This window comes from Carcharodon carcharias, chromosome 30, assembly GCF_017639515.1.
Source record: "Carcharodon carcharias isolate sCarCar2 chromosome 30, sCarCar2.pri, whole genome shotgun sequence".
NCBI classification, from domain to species: Eukaryota; Metazoa; Chordata; class Chondrichthyes; order Lamniformes; family Lamnidae; genus Carcharodon; species Carcharodon carcharias.
The window spans coordinates 16,907,514-16,928,146 of NC_054496.1; the positions used below are offsets into that span (position 1 = coordinate 16,907,514).

At 51.8% G+C, this 20,633-nt stretch overlaps 2 protein-coding genes across 4 annotated transcripts in view; both read right to left on the reverse strand.

The window, feature by feature from the left end:
* smarca4a (SWI/SNF related, matrix associated, actin dependent regulator of chromatin, subfamily a, member 4a) overlaps nucleotides 1-11,933 on the reverse strand; it is a 120,356-nt gene extending 108,423 nt beyond the window's left edge. For all 3 annotated transcript variants that reach the window (XM_041177107.1, XM_041177108.1, XM_041177106.1), the window contains exon 1: nucleotides 11,630-11,933. The gene's annotated coding sequence lies outside the window, so the exon portion shown is untranslated. The remainder of the gene's footprint in view (nucleotides 1-11,629) is intronic.
* Nucleotides 11,934-12,049: 116 nt separating this feature from the next.
* On the reverse strand, nucleotides 12,050-14,779 carry timm29 (translocase of inner mitochondrial membrane 29). Its single transcript, XM_041177109.1, has 2 exons — nucleotides 14,429-14,779; nucleotides 12,050-12,830 (listed from the first exon to the last, which is right to left on the reverse strand). The coding sequence occupies exons 1-2, from the start codon at nucleotides 14,511-14,513 to the stop codon at nucleotides 12,226-12,228; spliced, it is 690 nt and encodes a 229-aa protein (XP_041033043.1). The 5' UTR covers nucleotides 14,514-14,779; the 3' UTR covers nucleotides 12,050-12,225.
* Nucleotides 14,780-20,633: the final 5,854 nt, after the last annotated feature.

Here is a 20,633-nt window from a genome sequence, read left to right on the forward strand (position 1 = left end):
AGAGACAGACAGACAGACGGGGGGAGAGAGACAGACAGACAGACGGGGGGAGAGAGAGACAGACAGACAGACGGGGGGAGAGAGACAGACAGACAGACGGGGGGAGAGAGAGACAGACAGACAGACGGGGGGAGAGAGACAGACAGACAGACGGGGGGAGAGAGACAGACAGACAGACGGGGGAGAGAGAGACAGACAGACAGACGGGGGAGAGAAAGAGACAGACAGACGGGGGGAGAGAGAGAGACAATCAGACAGGGGGAGAGAGAGACAATCAGACGGGGAGAGAGAGAGAGAGATGGGGAGAGAGAGAGAGATGGGGAGAGAGACAGACAGACAGACAGACGGGGGAGAGAGACAGACAGACAGGGGAGAGAGACAGACAGACAGACGGGGGAGAGAGACAGACAGACAGACGGGGGAGAGAGAGACAGACAGACAGACGGGGGGAGAGAGACAGACAGACAGACGGGGGGAGAGAGAGACAGACAGACAGACGGGGGGAGAGAGAGAGACAGACAGACGGGGGGAGAGAGAGAGACAGACAGACGGGGGGAGAGAGAGAGACAGACAGACGGGGGGAGAGAGAGAGACAGACAGACAGGGGGAGAGAGAGACAATCAGACAGGGGAGAGAGAGACAATCAGACGGGGAGAGAGAGAGAGAGAGATGGGGAGAGAGAGAGAGAGACGGGGAGAGAGACAGACAGACAGACAGACGGGGGAGAGAGACAGACAGACAGACGGGGGAGAGAGACAGACAGACAGACGGGGGAGAGAGACAGACAGACAGACGGCGGGGGGGAGGGAGAAAGAGACAGACACAGACGGGGGGAGGGAGAGAGAGACAGACACAGACGGGGGGAGGGAGAGAGAGACAGACACAGACGGGGGAGAGAGACAGACACAGACGGGGGAGAGAGACAGACACAGACGGGGGAGAGAGACAGACACAGAAGGGGGAGAGAGACAGACACAGACGGGGGAGAGAGACAGACACAGACGGGGGGAGAGACAGACACAGACGGGGGGAGAGACAGACACAGACTGGGGGAGAGACAGACACAGACTGGGGGAGAGACAGACACAGACTGGGGGAGAGACAGACACAGACGGGGGGAGAGACAGACACAGACGGGGGGAGAGACAGACACAGACGGGGGGAGAGACAGACACAGACGGGGGGAGAGACAGACACAGACGGGGGGAGAGACAGACACAGACGGGGGGAGAGACAGACACAGACGGGGGGAGAGACAGACACAGACGGGGGGAGAGACAGACACAGACGGGGGGAGAGACAGACACAGACCGGGGGAGAGACAGACACAGACCGGGGGAGAGACAGACACAGACCGGGGGAGAGACAGACACAGACCGGGGGAGAGACAGACACAGACCGGGGGAGAGACAGACACAGACCGGGGGAGAGACAGACACAGACGGGAGGGGAGAGAGAGAGAGACAGACACAGACGGGGGGGAGAGAGAGAGAGAGACAGACGGGGGGGGGGGAGAGAGAGAGAGAGAGAGACAGACGGGGGTAGGAGAGAGAGAGAGAGAGAGAGAGACAGATGGGGGTGGGAGAGAGAGAGAGAGACAGACGGGGCTGGTGGGGGGAGAGAGAGAGACAGACGGGGCTGGTGGGGGGAGAGAGAGAGACAGACGGGGCTGGTGGGGGGAGAGAGAGAGACAGACGGGGCTGGTGGGGGGAGAGAGAGAGACAGACGGGGCTGGTGGGGGAGAGAGAGAGAGACAGACGGGGCTGGTGGGGGGAGAGAGACAGACAGACGGGGCTGGTGGGGGGAGAGAGAGAGACAGACGGGGCTGGTGGGGGGAGAGAGAGACGGGGGAAGGGAGGGGGGGAGAGAGCGAGAGACGGGGGAGAGAGCGAGAGACGGGGGAGAGAGCGAGAGACGGGGGAGAGAGCGAGAGACGGGGGAGAGAGCGAGAGACGGGGGAGAGAGCGAGAGACGGGGGAGAGAGCGAGAGACGGGGGAGAGAGCGAGAGAGGGAGGGAGGGCGGGGCGGGAGAGAGAGAGAGAGGGAGGGAGGGCGGGGCGGGAGAGAGAGAGAGAGGGAGGGAGGGCGGGGCGGGAGAGAGAGAGAGAGGGGGAGGGTGGTGTGGGAGAGAGAGAGGGGGAGGGAGGGCGGGGCGGGAGAGAGAGAGGGGGAGGGAGGGCGGGGCGGGAGAGAGAGAGGGGGAGGGAGGGCGGGGCGGGAGAGAGAGAGGGGGAGGGAGGGCGGGGCGGGAGAGAGAGAGGGGGAGGGAGGGCGGGGCGGGAGAGAGAGAGAGAGAGGGGGAGGGAGGGCGGGGCGGGAGAGAGAGAGAGAGAGGGGGAGGGAGGGCGGGGCGGGAGAGAGAGAGAGAGAGGGGGAGGGAGGGCGGGGCGCGAGAGAGAGAGAGAGGGGGAGGGAGGGCGGGGCGCGAGAGAGAGAGAGAGGGGGAGGGAGGGCGGGGCGCGAGAGAGAGAGAGAGGGGGAGGGAGGGCGGGGCGCGAGAGAGAGAGAGAGGGGGAGGGAGGGCGGGGCGCGAGAGAGAGAGAGAGGGGGAGGGAGGGCGGGGCGCGAGAGAGAGAGAGAGGGGGAGGGAGGGCGGGGCGCGAGAGAGAGAGAGAGAGGGGGAGGGAGGGCGGGGCGCGAGAGAGAGAGAGAGGGGGAGGGAGGGCGGGGCGCGAGAGAGAGAGAGAGGGGGAGGGAGGGCGGGGCGCGAGAGAGAGAGAGAGGGGGAGGGAGGGCGGGGCGCGAGAGAGAGAGAGAGAGGGGGAGGGAGGGCGGGGCGCGAGAGAGAGAGAGAGGGGGAGGGAGGGCGGGGCGCGAGAGAGAGAGAGAGGGGGAGGGAGGGCGGGGCGCGAGAGAGAGAGAGAGGGGGAGGGCGGGGCGCGAGAGAGAGAGAGAGGGGGAGGGCGGGGCGCGAGAGAGAGAGAGGGGGAGGGAGGGCGGGGCGCGAGAGAGAGAGAGGGGGAGGGAGGGCGGGGCGCGAGAGAGAGAGAGAGGGGGAGGGAGGGCGGGGCGCGAGAGAGAGAGAGAGGGGGAGGGAGGGCGGGGCGCGAGAGAGAGAGAGGGGGAGGGAGGGCGGGGCGCGAGAGAGAGAGAGAGGGGGAGGGAGGGCGGGGCGCGAGAGAGAGAGAGAGGGGGAGGGAGGGCGGGGCGCGAGAGAGAGAGAGAGGGGGAGGGAGGGCGGGGCGCGAGAGAGAGAGAGAGGGGGAGGGAGGGCGGGGCGCGAGAGAGAGAGAGAGGGGGGGAGGGAGGGCGGGGCGCGAGAGAGAGAGCGAGGGGGAGGGAGGGCGGGGCGCGAGAGAGAGAGCGAGGGGGAGGGAGGGCGGGGCGCGAGAGAGAGAGAGAGGGGGAGGGAGGGCGGGGCGCGAGAGAGAGAGAGGGGGAGGGAGGGCGGGGCGCGAGAGAGAGAGAGAGGGGGAGGGAGGGCGGGGCGCGAGAGAGAGAGAGAGGGGGAGGGAGGGAGGGCGGGGCGCGAGAGAGAGAGAGGGGGAGGGAGGGCGGGGCGCGAGAGAGAGAGAGAGGGGGAGGGAGGGCGGGGCGCGAGAGAGAGAGAGAGGGGGAGGGAGGGCGGGGCGCGAGAGAGAGAGAGAGGGGGAGGGAGGGCGGGGCGCGAGAGAGAGAGAGAGGGGGAGGGAGGGCGGGGCGCGAGAGAGAGAGAGAGAGGGGGAGGGAGGGCGGGGCGCGAGAGAGAGAGAGAGAGGGGGAGGGAGGGCGGGGCGCGAGAGAGAGAGAGAGGGGGAGGGAGGGCGGGGCGCGAGAGAGAGAGAGAGGGGGAGGGAGGGCGGGGCGCGAGAGAGAGAGAGAGGGGGAGGGAGGGCGGGGCGCGAGAGAGAGAGAGAGGGGGAGGGAGGGCGGGGCGCGAGAGAGAGAGAGAGGGGGAGGGAGGGCGGGGCGCGAGAGAGAGAGAGAGGGGGAGGGAGGGCGGGGCGCGAGAGAGAGAGAGAGGGGGAGGGAGGGCGGGGCGCGAGAGAGAGAGAGAGGGGGAGGGAGGGCGGGGCGCGAGAGAGAGAGAGAGGGGGAGGGAGGGCGGGGCGCGAGAGAGAGAGAGAGGGGGAGGGAGGGCGGGGCGCGAGAGAGAGAGAGAGGGGGAGGGAGGGCGGGGCGCGAGAGAGAGAGAGAGAGGGGGAGGGAGGGCGGGGCGCGAGAGAGAGAGCGAGGGGGAGGGAGGGCGGGGCGCGAGAGAGAGAGCGAGGGGGAGGGAGGGCGGGGCGCGAGAGAGAGAGCGAGGGGGAGGGAGGGCGGGGCGCGAGAGAGAGAGAGAGGGGGAGGGAGGGCGGGGCGCGAGAGAGAGAGAGGGGGAGGGAGGGCGGGGCGCGAGAGAGAGAGAGGGGGAGGGAGGGCGGGGCGCGAGAGAGAGAGAGGGGGAGGGAGGGCGGGGCGCGAGAGAGAGAGAGGGGGAGGGAGGGCGGGGCGCGAGAGAGAGAGAGAGGGGGAGGGAGGGCGGGGCGCGAGAGAGAGAGAGAGGGGGAGGGAGGGCGGGGCGCGAGAGAGAGAGAGAGGGGGAGGGAGGGCGGGGCGCGAGAGAGAGAGAGAGGGGGAGGGAGGGCGGGGCGCGAGAGAGAGAGAGAGGGGGAGGGAGGGCGGGGCGCGAGAGAGAGAGAGAGGGGGAGGGAGGGCGGGGCGCGAGAGAGAGAGAGAGGGGGAGGGAGGGCGGGGCGCGAGAGAGAGAGAGAGGGGGAGGGAGGGCGGGGCGCGAGAGAGAGAGAGAGAGGGGGAGGGAGGGCGGGGCGCGAGAGAGAGAGAGAGGGGGAGGGAGGGCGGGGCGCGAGAGAGAGAGAGAGGGGGAGGGAGGGCGGGGCGCGAGAGAGAGAGAGAGGGGGAGGGAGGGCGGGGCGCGAGAGAGAGAGAGAGGGGGAGGGAGGGCGGGGCGCGAGAGAGAGAGAGAGGGGGAGGGAGGGCGGGGCGCGAGAGAGAGAGAGAGGGGGGAGGGAGGGCGGGGCGCGAGAGAGAGAGAGGGGGAGGGAGGGCGGGGCGCGAGAGAGAGAGAGGGGGAGGGAGGGCGGGGCGCGAGAGAGAGAGAGGGGGAGGGAGGGCGGGGCGCGAGAGAGAGAGAGGGGGAGGGAGGGCGGGGCGCGAGAGAGAGAGAGGGGGAGGGAGGGCGGGGCGCGAGAGAGAGAGAGAGGGGGAGGGAGGGCGGGGCGCGAGAGAGAGAGAGAGGGGGAGGGAGGGCGGGGCGCGAGAGAGAGAGAGAGGGGGAGGGAGGGCGGGGCGCGAGAGAGAGAGAGAGGGGGAGGGCGGGCGGGGCGCGAGAGAGAGAGAGGGGGAGGGCGGGCGGGGCGCGAGAGAGAGAGAGGGGGAGGGAGGGCGGGGCGCGAGAGAGAGAGAGAGGGGGAGGGAGGGCGGGGCGCGAGAGAGAGAGAGAGAGGGGGAGGGAGGGCGGGGCGCGAGAGAGAGAGAGAGGGGGAGGGAGGGCGGGGCGCGAGAGAGAGAGAGAGGGGGAGGGAGGGCGGGGCGCGAGAGAGAGAGAGAGGGGGAGGGAGGGCGGGGCGCGAGAGAGAGAGAGGGGGAGGGAGGGCGGGGCGCGAGAGAGAGAGCGAGGGGGAGGGAGGGCGGGGCGCGAGAGAGAGAGAGAGGGGGAGGGAGGGCGGGGCGCGAGAGAGAGAGAGAGGGGGAGGGAGGGCGGGGCGCGAGAGAGAGAGAGGGGGAGGGAGGGCGGGGCGCGAGAGAGAGAGAGGGGGAGGGAGGGCGGGGCGCGAGAGAGAGAGAGGGGGAGGGAGGGCGGGGCGCGAGAGAGAGAGAGGGGGAGGGAGGGCGGGGCGCGAGAGAGAGAGAGAGGGGGAGGGAGGGCGGGGCGCGAGAGAGAGAGAGAGGGGGAGGGAGGGCGGGGCGCGAGAGAGAGAGAGAGAGGGGGAGGGAGGGCGGGGCGCGAGAGAGAGAGAGAGGGGGAGGGAGGGCGGGGCGCGAGAGAGAGAGAGAGGGGGAGGGAGGGCGGGGCGCGAGAGAGAGAGAGGGGGGAGGGAGGGCGGGGCGCGAGAGAGAGAGAGAGGGGGAGGGAGGGCGGGGCGCGAGAGAGAGAGAGAGGGGGAGGGAGGGCGGGGCGCGAGAGAGAGAGAGAGGGGGAGGGAGGGCGGGGCGCGAGAGAGAGAGAGGGGGAGGGAGGGCGGGGCGCGAGAGAGAGAGAGGGGGAGGGAGGGCGGGGCGCGAGAGAGAGAGAGAGGGGGAGGGAGGGCGGGGCGCGAGAGAGAGAGAGAGGGGGAGGGAGGGCGGGGCGCGAGAGAGAGGGGGAGGGAGGGCGGGGCGCGAGAGAGAGGGGGAGGGAGGGCGGGGCGCGAGAGAGAGGGGGAGGGAGGGCGGGGCGCGAGAGAGAGGGGGAGGGAGGGCGGGGCGCGAGAGAGAGAGAGGGGGAGGGAGGGCGGGGCGAGTGAGGGAGGGGGAGGGAGGGCGGGGCGAGTGAGGGAGGGGGAGGGAGGGCGGGGCGAGTGAGGGGGAGGGAGGGAGGGCGGGGCGAGTGAGGGGGAGGGAGGGAGGGCGGGGCGAGTGAGGGGGAGGGAGGGAGGGCGTGGCGAGTGAGGGGGAGGGAGGGAGGGCGGGGCGAGTGAGGGGGAGGGAGGGAGGGCGGGGCGAGTGAGGGGGAGGGAGGGAGGGCGGGGTGAGTGAGGGGGAGCCAGGGCGGTGCGGAGAGAGGGCGGGGGAGGATGAGGGGGCGGTGTAGTGGGGACAGGGAGGCAGAGAGGAGGTTGGTAGAGAGGCAGAAAGGAGAGGAGGGGAAAGGGTGGAGAGGCAGAGAGGAGGGGAGGGGGGAGAGAGAGAGTCAGAGGAGGGGAGAGGCAGTTAGGGGTTTAGAGATGGGGAGGGGGTAGAGGCAGAGAGGGAGGAGAGATTGTGGCCAGTGGAAGAGGGCTGGAAGGGGGTGGTGTCAGAAGGAGCAGAGAAAGGAGGTGAGGGGCAAAGCGGTGATTTGAGGAGGGCGAAAGAGCAATAGAGGTGGCAATAGTGGAATAACGTCAAGAGGCTGATGAAGGAGGGGAGGAAAGAGGAAGATACACACGGAGGAATGAATGCTAAGGGGTGTTATTGGGGATACATACCTAATTCTAAAATTGTCTGTTCTCCTTTATCCTTGACAGACACCTTGATATTAAAACTTGATGATGTGCAACTTCAAAAATTCAGAAAGTGAAGCATGATTTTAAAAAAATTATGTTTCAGGATTAAGATTGTCAGATTAAAACATTCCTAAAGGGAACGAGTGAAGCAAATTTGTTGCAGAGGGAGAAGGTAAATGTAGTAAACTATAGCCAAGCCTTATATCTTCAATGCAAAAACTTCAATGTGATCCACGTTTATGTGCCAAAAGCAAGAGACAAACCAAATAGTCTTTTCATTCGAGTTTCAGGAGCTCTACATCAAATATGTGGTAGAGAAGAATTGGGTAGAATGGGCAAGGTGAAGGAAATGTAGATTGAATTGTGGACTGGGGCTGTGTGTGTAGAGCTGAGAAATGGGGTTGAAGGGATCAGGCGGGGGGAAATGTGTGGAATTTGGAGGAAAACAGGAAAGGAAATTGCGAAAACTGGGCAATCTATCTAGTGCATAAACCTGAAAACGTACACATACCTTTATTTTACATAACTAAAGCAGTAGCACAATTGAAAATGTAATATCCCAATGTAAAATCACATGCATATTTTGATGAACAATGGCTTGCATTTATAGGTCTGTCAACTGATACGGTGACACTTGGATTCAGAAGCTTTGTATCCAGTTAAGAGAGTTTTCATTTCAGAACCTCAAGTCATCCCAAATGTTTGCCAGCCAATTAAGTACCTTTTGAAGTACATGGGGAACGTGGCAGCTATCTTGCATACAGGAAGGTCCACAACAGATGACTAAAAAACTTCAATAACAGTTTTAAAAGTAATATTATTTGAGCCATAATTGTTGGCCAGGACAACAGAAGGACTTCTCTCCATTGTGTAGGACTGGGATTTCTATTATATCTACTTAATAGAATAGATGAGGCCACATTGTAAGGTCTTGAATGAGGGCTCCTCCAACAAGGTAGCACTCCCTCACTCCTGCACTGAAATGTATGCCTAGGTTACATGCAGAGGTCTCTGTCGTGCAACTTGAGCGAACAATTTTCTGATTCTGGTAATAGTACTAGCACTGAGCCAATCTGTTACTGGCAGCTTACCAGCATCAGCACCAGTGTTTGCCAACATACTTCCAGCCTTCATGTACTTATACTATGTCTGACCTGTGATTTGGGACCACAGCTTATGACATCCTTTCCAGTGGAGCAGACTGGTCCTGTCCTTTTTTGGGTTTCCATCCGCAATTACCTTGGTTGGTTAGTTAAGTGCTATCAGCCTAGTAACACATTTGTATGAATAAGTGGCTCTTTTTGCTGCTCCTGGATTGCGTCCTTAGTTAGAATAGGTTTGGAGGTGCAGGTTTGCAATATGTCTTCACGTAAATAAAATCTTGTGTGTAAAGATTGGTTCCAGTTCTGTTCTTCACTGCCTGGTTATTTGAAATAGAACATACTGGATTTTTTTTGCATCAATGGTGTCGTTAGGAGCAGGTGCCTGTCTCCTTATGGGAAATTGTAAAAGATGGTCATCTTTGTTAGGTTACTTGGGGGACAAATAGGACCTTTAGACAAGTGACATAATCATAGAATGACACAGCATGGAAGGTGGCCTGTGACCTATACTTGGTTAATTGTTGCAAATCACTCTACTTTTTGTTTGAAATCCCAGTTACCCACTAGGAGAATAAAGTCACAAGATTCCATGGTTTTAAACAAATATATACTTTTGACTTTGTATAGTAAAGTTTTAAACAACTCACAATATCTATCTTATACTTTATAACATTACAAATTAACAGGCAAACTGTGATCAAATATACCACACTGCCCATTTGATGGCATATGCAACTAAGACAAATTCCATGGCTTTCTCAGCAAACCACTTGACATCAATGGCCACTGAGAGTCATGAAAGCTCAATAAAAGTGTCTCCCTTGTGAGGCATTTCAATTCTAAACTTTCGAAGATCTAGCCTCTGAATTCACTTGAAAGTCGCTTAGACTCAGGCTGCGTCAATGACCGCTCAAAAATGCAAGATCTTAAGAGCTGCAATGCTGTTACTCTGATGCCAATAACAAAAAACAAGACGGACAGACTTCAACCATCTTTTCAGGGCTTTTACAATAAAACAGTTAATTGAATGATAGTTTCTAGAAGCTACGTTAACAAGAGCTTAAAAAGCAAAACAATTTAATTATCTTTTAAAGGGGCTCAATCAATCAAAGGCCAGAGCTGCATGCAGTGCTCTGGAGTCACTTCACACCCTATGGAAACCAATAGTGGGGGATGTTTGATGACGGATAACAAGATGAGCAGGGACAAAAAGACGTTTTGTTGAAGCCTTTTGTCTTGCACTTATCAGTCTTGCAAGAATACCAACGTCAGCGGAAGCAACAACTTTATACTGTATGAGAAGAGTGCGGATTAGTAATTTTTAGCACATTTCAGATTATTTAACAAATGATGAAAGCTAAATACTGCAGATGCTGGAAATTTGACATAACAAGAAATGCTGGAAAAACAAAAATGTCATGGACACAAGACAAAGATAGTGTTAATTGTCGTGATAAAGACTAAAGAAGGTGCTGATAGTGGCATAAAATGTCAGATAGTAGAATGTTAATAGCAGAACAAGGATCAGTACTCTGCGAAAGTACAATAAAGAAACAAGTGACAGTGTACTATAAGCTACGTATATTAATACACAAAGTCCTGTTCTTTGCAGACAAAGAACATGTACACACATTGCGCCTGTTTCAGCTATACAAAATAAGTGATAGCCATTCACTGGTTCATTCCTCAGGACAATGCCTTGACCAATCAGAGTCAAGCTGCCTGGTTTAAATTTCAAACAATGCTTGGCAGTTAACTGTCAGTCACCATGAACTGGTGCATTTTCCATGCCAACTCCGTAACCAATTAGCACTCTTTTCTCATACAGTATAAAAGTGTTGCATCCCCTGTTGTTGGTATTCTTACAATTGTCCTGATGAGTGCAAGATGAAAAGCTGTGACAAAAATGTTTCAGCAATACTCAAGTTCTGTACTACCAAATGACAATTTGAACAGACCTTAGTGAAGCGTACCTGCTGACTGGGGAAAATGATCCTGTGCTTTTCTATTTCAGTCCCAACCTCCTGTGCTGATTCAAGGACGAGGAGAGTAATGAGAATGAATTACTGTGTCTCATTTGCCAACTGACAGTCACTTTGTTGCTTGCATACAGATCATATTCCATCATGATGGCAGCAAAGTAAAAAGATTACAGGCAAGCCACTCAGCAAAACCGAAACAAGAGGGGACGGATGAGGCATTTAAGATCTTGATAATATATCTGACTGAACAATACTCTGCAGAAAAATCCTCTAATGAAGCTGTATTTTCTTTCAGTTAAATCCATGCAGGGCTAAAAAGATGAAGCTAAGGCTCCCCTGAGGCTTTAGCTAGTGAGTGGTTCAACCTACAAAGTAAGATCCTGGACTCAACCCTTCTGTGCTCTACTGTCCTGTGATTCTATCAGGTTATGAGTTTCCAGGTTTCTAACGTCACTACTTGAAACCACCACCTGGTGGTGTGAGAGTGCCATTGAACAACTAATTTAAACTGCCTCGTGCTGCAGATAGCAACTGCACACTTTCGCTTTGTGCCTGACGCTTCAATAGATGTGTGTGCAGGAAAATACTGCGTTTTAATCATGCTACAGCACAGCTCGTGAATACATGGAAGTGCTGTCTCACTACTTCTAGGAGACAAGCGCCCCTTATCCTGAATAGCAATACCTCAGCATTAAAAGGCTTAAAATGTGTCAGTTGGTAATCAAATGTATTGTTGGGTTAAACAGCCAGTGTTGATGAGTCATTGTTCACAACTACAGCACAGTCCACCTCTCTGGGAGATTAGAAAATCATGGAAGCAATTTATTCTATGGAAGATAATTTAATGCCATGTTAAAATTAGGATCACAATTATATTTAATTACATCAATTGAAAAAACTCCTTGTTACTTTCTCCTGGAAGGTGTGAGCTGTGACCTTCTTTAATGCCACTCAATCCACACCAGCAGAACATCTAATGAAAGGGAGACTGTGAATAAATGCTTTGCTTCTAAATACTATTTTCCATTTACCAACTACTGACTCGGTAGGTAGCACTCTGGCCTGAGTCAAAAGGTTGTGGGTTTAAGTCCCACTCCAGTGACTTAACTAGGCCAACACATGCAGGAGAACTGTACTGTCTGAGGTGCCATCCTGCAGGTGAGATTCCACGTCACTATCTGAAGAAGAGCTGTGAGAGTTATCCCTGGTTAAAGTTATCTGATTATCTCATTGCTGTTTGTGGGAGCTTGCTGTATGCAAATTGGCTGCTGCATTCCTCACATTCTACATTGGAAAAGTACTTCATTGGCTGAAATGTGCTAGATAAATACAAGTCTTTCTTTACCATATAGAAAACAAAACCAGAAATCTGAGGACTCAAATTCAAAGTTTCTGACTGGTCCTTCTCAAACAGAAAGAATTATGGCTGTTTTATTCACTATCCCTTTTGAGAACTCATCTCTAATCAGTATCCATGCCCTGAATAAGAGACAGACAGACCTGTGTAAGCGCAGATCAAAGCAGCAAGGAAATTGGATGAGGTTAGGATCGAGATCAGCTGTGATGGACCCCATGGTTGAAGAGGCAACTAACATCTCAAAATCTTATGCTTGGATGAAGTACCAGAGGGCTGCCAGCACCCATGGAACAGCGTTCCAGGAACAGTCTATGTAAAGGGGGAAAAGAAAGATAAAATAGTGAGCTGATTGGGAAGGCTTTGTGAACTGCCCATGGGATGATTTGTTCAATATACTTATCCTTTGAGAAGAGGCACCACAAGGGTCTGTCTCAGTGTAGGGAAATTACAAGGGAAATCCATGCCCTGCTTGTATTTCTGTATCAATACAACGCACCACCGGTGTACTTGTAATGGGCTGACACCTGGCATTGTAACCTGGTATATTGAAATATCAGCACATCTTCATTTTTAGGATTGTATTTATTTGACTTTTCGTACATTCTTACAACACAGGAAAGGTTAAGCAAAGCTTTGAACCAGATAGGGAGGATAAAGCTGCAAGGTGAGGAAGCTGGGTTTCCATCCTCAACAAATTTTAGGTGTTTTGTCAGTAGTGAGGTAGAGTGTGCAGTGTCTGTCACCCTCCTCCCTCCTCCTGCATGTCCTCTTCAAGAATGATGGGCTGGAACTTTAATTCAAATAGTCTTTCGTTCTCAGCCGAGTGGAGGTTCTGTGATTTGACTGTTTGCAGCTCTGCAGGCAAGTAAGCAAACTCATCATCGTTAATGTCCCAGTCTCTCATTTTTGAACTAAGGATCCACCATTTGCCAAAAAACCCAATGTCTAAAATCCTATTTGGAAAGTCTGACCACCGTGGCTTCAAGTACTCACACTGTGCATTGTATATACTGGTTTTTGCATCATAGGGAGCCGTGTACACCAGAGAGAAGAGGAGCAGGTTCTGGTGCCGGAGTCGACCCTGGTTTTTGACTGTCACCAGGTTCTGGATGTGCCGATCTGACCGGCCGTTCCTGACCCAAGGTGATAGGATTAAAAGCTGGTTGGCCGATTCCAACAGAGTGGCGTGAAAGGATTTATCACATGGGTTTTTGTATCCACAAACACATGCCCCTGTGAGGATTGTGCAGTAAAAGGCTGCTTTTCCTGGGTGATCTCTGGCTCCCACAACAATTTCTTTACAGGCCTCTTTGTAATCATTAAAAAGACTCCGTGTCCAGAAACCTGCAAGAGGATAAAATAACATTTGAAATGCGACTCTTGTCCCAATTCATCCTGACTTCCTGACCTTTTATCGTTCATGAAATAGTGTAGAAGAGAACTTGTAAACACTGTCCTTAGGCAGTGGAGGTGGTGAGGGAGAGGGGGGGGGAAGGGGAGAAGAGGGAGGGGCAGGGGGAAGGGGAGAAGAGGGAGGGGCAGGGGGAAGGGGAGAAGAGGGAGGGGCAGGGGGAAGGGGAGAAGAGGGAGGGGCAGGGGGAAGGGGAGAAGAGGGAGGGGCAGGGGAAAGAGGAGAAGAGGGAGGGGCAGGGGAAAGAGGAGAAGAGGGAGGGAGAGGAGAGGGGAAGGGGGTGAAGGGAAAATGGGGCAGGTGGGAAGAGACATCTAACCATGGGGAGTGGGGCCCCACAAAGATCAGTGCTGAGACCACTATTCCTGTTCACAATTTATATTTATGGTTTAAACATTAGAATCAAAGCTTAATTTCTAAATTTAAAATTGACACCAAATTGGGAGGGATAGTCAATACTGAGGAACGTTACAATAAATTACATTAAAACATTAATACACTTGTAAAAGAGGCATATAATTGGTAAATACATTTCAATAGATAAATATGGGCCATTATATTTTGGTAACAAAGAGGTTTCGTTATTTAGAAAATAAGAATCTAAATGGGGGGTGAGTAGCAAAGAGATCTGGGAATATAAAACACAAATCACTAAAAGTGCAATGCAGGTTAATAAGGCCATAAAAACAAACCAAGCATTGGGATTCATTCCTAAAGAGATAGCATTGAAAAGTGCAGAAGTTATGTTAAACTTGTATGGAACCTTGGTCAGACCCATAAAAAACAAGTACTGAAGATGCTGGAAATCAACTAAAAACAGAAAATTCTGGGAATACTTAGCAGGTTAGGCAGCACCTGTGGAGAAAGAAACATTCAACGTTTTGACAGTTCTGACAAAAGGAGCTTAAAACATCAACTCTGTCCCTTCCTTTCACGGGTGTTGTCTGAACTGCTTTGTATTTACAGAATTTAATGTTCCATTCTTGGTTAGACCACACTGACGGTACAATGTCAAGTTCTGGTCGCCATGTTAGATAACAACGATATAAAAAGTATTGGCGAGTGTGCAAAAAAAAGACGCGCAAGATCGCTGCTGGAACTGGGAGGTTATTACCCATATGAGGAAAGGATGAACGGGTCGGGGTGCTTTTCTCTCAAACAGAAGGTGGAGGTCCGACCTAATCAAGGTCTTCAAAATTATGAAAGGTTTGGACAGAGGAGAGCGTAACTGGAGGCCATCGGGGTGAGAGAGGGTCTCTTGCAAAGTCCAACAGAAAATTCAGAAGAAACTTTGTTTTAACCCAAAGAGTGGTGGAGAGTGTGGAACTATGGGTGAGTGAATAGTACAGATGCATTTAAGAGGAAATTGGACAAAGCGAGTGAGGGAGAAGGGACGAGAGGGTCACACCGATAGATTTAGAGGAGGAGGCAGGAGTGGGGCATGGGCCGAATGGCCTGTTCCTATTTCCTCGGTGAAGAGGGTGGGTGACCGGCGGCGAAGCTCCGATCTGGGCGGGGCCCGCGCTCTTACCCAGTTTGCTGTCTCGGATTCGGCTCCAAAGCCCTGCTCCTGGTCCGGGAGCCGAGGAGAGGAGCCGCCGCCTCAGCGCCGCCATGTTGGGCTGTGTCACCGCCTCACCCGCTCCGGCCGCCGCGTGGGGCCGGGAAGGGAGGTTCCGCCTCGCAGCGTCCGACCCGCGCCTGCGGCCCCGGGGGAAAAGGAGGACGCGGTCAGCTCAGCGGCACAATCGGGAGCGTCGCCGCGCTTTCCAACAGAAGCCGTGATCCGGGCGCGTGCGGCTTTTTTTTTTCATCGCCAGCGCCCAGTTGGTGGAGCTTGGGAATGGTTTCCCCGCCGGACCGAGCTGCCTCCTGGCGATGCGCAGGCGCGGGTCGAGAAGGCATTGGGGGGGGGGGGGGGGGGGGCGGCGGTGGTCAGGGTCAGCCTCTCAGAGGCTCCACCTGGCGCCCGGTGCAGCGCTACTGCAGGAGCCAGATTTCCCGGCAAAGACTCACCCCCCACCCCCACCCCCACCCACAAGCTGCTGATGACACTGCTCAGGCCCTTCAGCAAACCTTTAAACGCGGAAAAATGCACTACAACACTGTTTGATCTTGGATTTCCACCTTGCAATGCCCCACCCCCACAAATCATCTCACAGCCAATTAATGGCTTTTGAAGCAAAACCCCAGTGCAAATAGTTAACTGCAAACGTGCAAACTGTGGACTTAAACAGGTGCAGTATGCATATCTTGTATTGGTACTTAAAGAAATCTAGCTGGTTCATGCATAACCCTTTTTTTGTTACTGTCCTAGAGGTACTGACTCGCCATTAGGCTGCCATTGCGTCAATAGTCATTGGATTACTTTATACAGAAGCATCCATCAACTGCGAGCCTTGACTAAATTAGCACCAGCCAGCTGGGTAAAGCTTCACAGCAATCGCAGACAGCTCAGATATTAAACTATTTGCGTTTCTAAATTACCTTTAATCTACAAAAACGCCATGAGGCAGTTGCAATACAAAGACAAGCCTTCCAGTAGTTTTTTTTAAAATTCACTTTTAGGCTGTGGCCATCACTAACCAGTTTTTATTGCCTATCGCTAGTTGCCCAGAGAACGTGCAAGTTTTATTTTTGATGCAAGTTAAATTGTTTGCTTCAGAAGGAAGTTGAGTCACAAAGACCAGGTAAGGCAGGATTTCTTCTGTTATTAGTGAATCAGTTGGGATTTTACAATGACAGCTGCAGTCTCGTTTACTAATATCAGTATTCATTAATCTGAATTCACATTTTTATGGTGGGATTTGTACTATCATTGGCTGAATTATTAAACACTGGGTGAGGCAGAGATGTTTGGATAGCTGGCATTTAAGACTATAGATCATCATCCTGGAGGTCATAGCTGTCTTCAAATTTAACTGGAGGCGTCTTCCAGATTCCATTCTGCCTACCGTTGAACATGCCTAATACTGATACATGTTAAAATAAAAACAGCTGTTAAGGACATCACAGGTTTGTTCCATATATGAATAGTGATTTCTACAAGAATATCCACAAAATGTGGATAATAACATTGTTATTGCTCATTCTTACCTGCATGGAGGTGATGGTGGGCTGCTTCTTCTATTACTTAAGACGTCAGGAAACTACAGACCAGGCGAGACTTTTTGCTAATTAATGTGACAGCTCACAAATTAAAGTTTTTTTTCACAACATACCGTCATGGGATTTGAACTCAATCTCTGGGATTGAGTCCAGGATAGTGTCATAGGCTGATGAAGAAGTGTCCAGGAATATTGTGATAGCTGGTGCACTGGTTTCTGCAACATTGCCCTGGAAAGGGGGTTGTAAAATTCTGGGATCTGACTATCACTGAAATGCGAACCAAACTGCAGTCACAAACCATCAGAACAGACAGATATAGTCACTAACTTGACAAAATGGTTTCTGAAAATCTCCAGAACTCGCTAAACTTTCAGACTGGTCTCACAGTTGGACTGCCTGAACTGGGTTACTATTTTACTTAGTTGTTAAATTTACCAGGCACCAGTCTTATTAGGGCACCATCTCAAATCAGGATACACCCCAGTGGGAGCAGCATTGATGACTCTAGACTGTGAAGGTTTAGCATACGGGTAGGGGTATCACAGCCTAACGTGGTCCTGTCTTCACTTAGGGTCTTTAGAGGAGGAGCACTGCAGCTGACCACGTGCCTCTTCTGACTATGTTTGGGCAATGACTGAATCTGCAACTATTCTCATCTGTGAAGCTCAAGTGCCACACAAATAGCCCATTTACTCACTCAGTCATTAGTTGGAGTTCTAGTCATTGGGAGAGCCAATGCCCATTTTAAAAGGTAGTGGATATTGCAACATCACTAATCTCTGATGGGCTGGTAGTAAGGTGCTGCACGGCGGATGTGATTTAGTCTTCCCTCGGAAAATGCAGACCACAAGCAATCTGGTTTGCAGCTTGTGCCAGATCACAAATCAGCATCAACAGCAGCTATGGAAAAGCCTCATCCTGCATTCTCCTATCTGGAGTTAGCAGTGGAGAGATAGAAATCAATTAAAGATCACTCAAAAAACATCTAATATTAGTGTTTTATTTGATAATTCACGTATTACAGGATTATGATTTTCTAATATGGTCTAACAATCTCATGTCGCTGTAATAAAATCTACACACAACACAGATGAACAAAGGTCTAGCCAATCTACAGAAACATTTCTAGATACACTAAAACACTAAACTACATGTTGGTAAAATCCTCTAGCAAGGGTTGGATCAGGAAAGCTGTAAATGGGTTAACCAGAATAGTTCAGGGTCAATAACAAGCCTCATTTGTAAAGTAGGAGCAGATTTTAAAATTGAAGTTATAAAGCAGAATAAACAATCTGCCTAATGCTTTGTACCAATTGTGCAGGGGAAACATTTACAAGGGCAGACCCACCCAAGTCCAATTAGTCAGGTGAGTGACAACTCAAGTTTTTGTTCACAACTTGCTTAGCCACAACTCAAGCTGCAGGGATTACAAAAAAAAGGTCCAATTAAACTAGGATAATCCCGAACTTTCAAATGGGATCCACATTAGTAACTCTGAACTGTTCCATCAAAGTTTCACCAGTTACTGCGCCACCTGCCCAGCTAATCGCAGATCAATTATCCTTGCTGTCAGCCATCACTGTGATAATTTATCACATTAACCCTTACCCGTTCTAATTGTTTTAAAATCCTTTTTACTGTAGAAATATTCTACAAAAGCTGCCTAACTGAGGAGATTGAGGCTAATGTTGAAGTCACGCCTGCTCTGTAATACTCAATTAGGGATCACACTGACACAGGATTACTGGCGCAGGAGTTCACATGCCTTGCACACTGCGCCAAGATTCAGCGATCATTCACTCCAATAAACCTGACAATACACTGCAAGTGTTCCTTCAGCTGTGTACGGTCAACAATTCGCTCATGCCTATATAATGAGAGTTCCACACTGCAGAACTCCAATAACTGACCATCTCTTAAGAAGCATTCTCTATATATTGAGCATAGCTTTGTGGATTCTAATGGGTGCCAATGTCTAGTTTCAGGCTTTTCTGACTACAAATGTCATGCTAGTTTGACCCATCACAAGGGGCACTATGATACCTTTTGATGTTCAGGCCAAGAAAACACAATGGGCAAAGCTGAGGTGTCTGATTTCTGAGTAGAAACATTAAGCAAATAGCCCAAAGCCTCCCAATTGTACAGGTAAGACAAGCTAGGTCATTTGGGGATTTAACTAGAAAAACACAATTGCAGGATAAGATCTCAACCAAGCAAATAATCCCCTGGATGACAGGAGGATGTGTGGCATCAACAGCAAGGCCCCATAGCCACAAAAATTAAAATATTGATACGCTGAATATTTACCCCTCATCAGCTCAATTTGAACACTGCGTAGATGTGGCTGGTCTCTGCAAACAGGCACTCCATAGACCCATACAAGTCAAAGTTCAGGTTAGAGTTTAGGGTTGAAAGGTGTGAGTGTGTGGTGGTGGGGGAAGGAAGAATGTGTGGGAATTTTGAGGGGGGGGAGGGAGAGAGAAACAGAGAGACAACGACTGTCTTATCCATTAGTCAAATTAATGGTACTGGTGAATTAGCTGAGGCATCATTACTTCCCTCAGATTCCTGGCCTTTGTTGTGTGCCATAAGTGTTCATCAGTATGTACCAAAATCCCAATGTTCTGTTCTCAGAGCTGCAACAATCAAGTTTTATTTTTGCAGGAGTTGAGGAGAGAACAGTAGTCATATATTGACTCATTTATTTTGGACCGGACAGGAAGGGCTGTCATACAACTTGTACTCAATGGACAACCTTTTGATGTTGGGTTCACAATTTAGCACTTTGTTTTACTCCGGTTCTCAAAAAATAAAATCACTACGGCAATTATGGATGGGGAGAAGAGAGAAACTAAAGCAAACAATGATAGTGTTGGATTATCAGCAGGATGTTAATATCTGATGAAAAGAAATCCAAAATTAAATCATTCGAAAAGCCTTCTAAAACAAGACACCATTGAAACAGCTACACCCTAAACATAGGGCTTTGATGAACAGCAAGAAAGTTTGCAGGATGTTGCTCTAAACTGCTTATAGCCCTTGTGTTAACGGACACTAATATCTCATTCCCAGGCAACAACTCTAAAGCCAATGCTACCAATGTAGCTGTGGGCCAAGTGTTGAGAGGGAGGGAGATGATTAGAGAGTTTACCTCACAGGGTCACAAGATCTTTCTTAAAGCCTTTAAAATTATCACCACCAACTGCAGACATGTTTCAGAATGGAAACAAAGGGTTACTTAGGATTGTGCCTTGTGAGACGCAATAGTTTTTCTCCAGACTGGAAGCAGTCAACACTCCTCCACTCCAAAATTAAAATACAAGCTTAAAATATTCACAGTATATCGCTACTAAAGTTTGTACAATAATGCTTCCTTGATGATAAGACTAGATTCCACAATTTCTACAGTCAGTTCTTTTGAATAACCACTATCTCCCCTGCAGGTACTGCAACAGTACAAGAGACCCGTAACCTAAAAGTGCTGGAGATGCAAATGTTTTAAAATGGCCCTTTAAAAGCAAGTCTGGGACCCAGGGTCATTACTGAGATAATGTTCTGTGGGTGTCCCACTCCTGATTGAACTTGAAGCTCAAGTTAAAATGAGACCTATGGCTCCAGTTGATAAATCACTTTACACAAACAAAAATTTAACCATCCACCCTGTGAACAAATGAAGCTGCCACCTGCACAGAATAAAACTGGAATCTCAAAAAGGTACCCCCAATGAGTTCCAGAAACTTTGTAAAAATGTGCCAAACATGCCAGTTTCTTGTGCATGAAGCAATACATAGTTTGGTCACTGGACAGACATCCCACTCCCAACTCCTGCAGTTTAAGTAAATTCACCTTGCACAGAAACACAAGCTCTCTTCTCCACCACCCCCACCCCACATAGATTTGTGAAGAGTTTTTGCTTATTTGTATCACATGCTAGATTTACACCTGAAATGCAGGTAAACCTACAGTTACACTTTCAATTCTTGTATTCAGGCATCATCAAAGAAAATGGATGATTTAAGACAAGGTTTTATTGCAGAAGCGCGCTCTCTCTCTCCCCCATACATACAATTCTACAGGTATAGCTCGCCTGTTCACCTCAATTCTACCCTGATTCTCAACAGGTCACTAGAACAAATACAAAACTGTCAGAACCATAAACAGGTCCACCAAATTCTCACACAAGCCCCCACAAGGAAATCAATGTCGCTTCTCCCCATCCCCTGCACAAATCAATAACATTAATGGACATCTGAAAACCGAAGAAGGCCAATGAACTCACCAGAGTCAGCAGGGCACAAGATTTTGTAAAGGAAAGGAAGCAGGTGGATTTGAATCCTCTCTCAAAGTAAAACATCTTGTATGACAAGACAGCTAGAATCTACAGTCAATCCGCAGAATTTAAAGCAATTCTTCCTTCTATCAGAGACTGCTGCCAGTAATAATACAACTATTTCAATAGAAATATACAGACATTGTTAGGAGTTATAATCAGAAAATGCTTGTTCTCTGTAAGATCTGATAGAAAAGTGAAGTCTTCATTACCTTTAATCTCGAGATTTGGAAGTTAATCACAGAAGGGTGCTCGCAACTAGAATGAATTTATCTGGAGTGTGGAGTACAAAATCCCA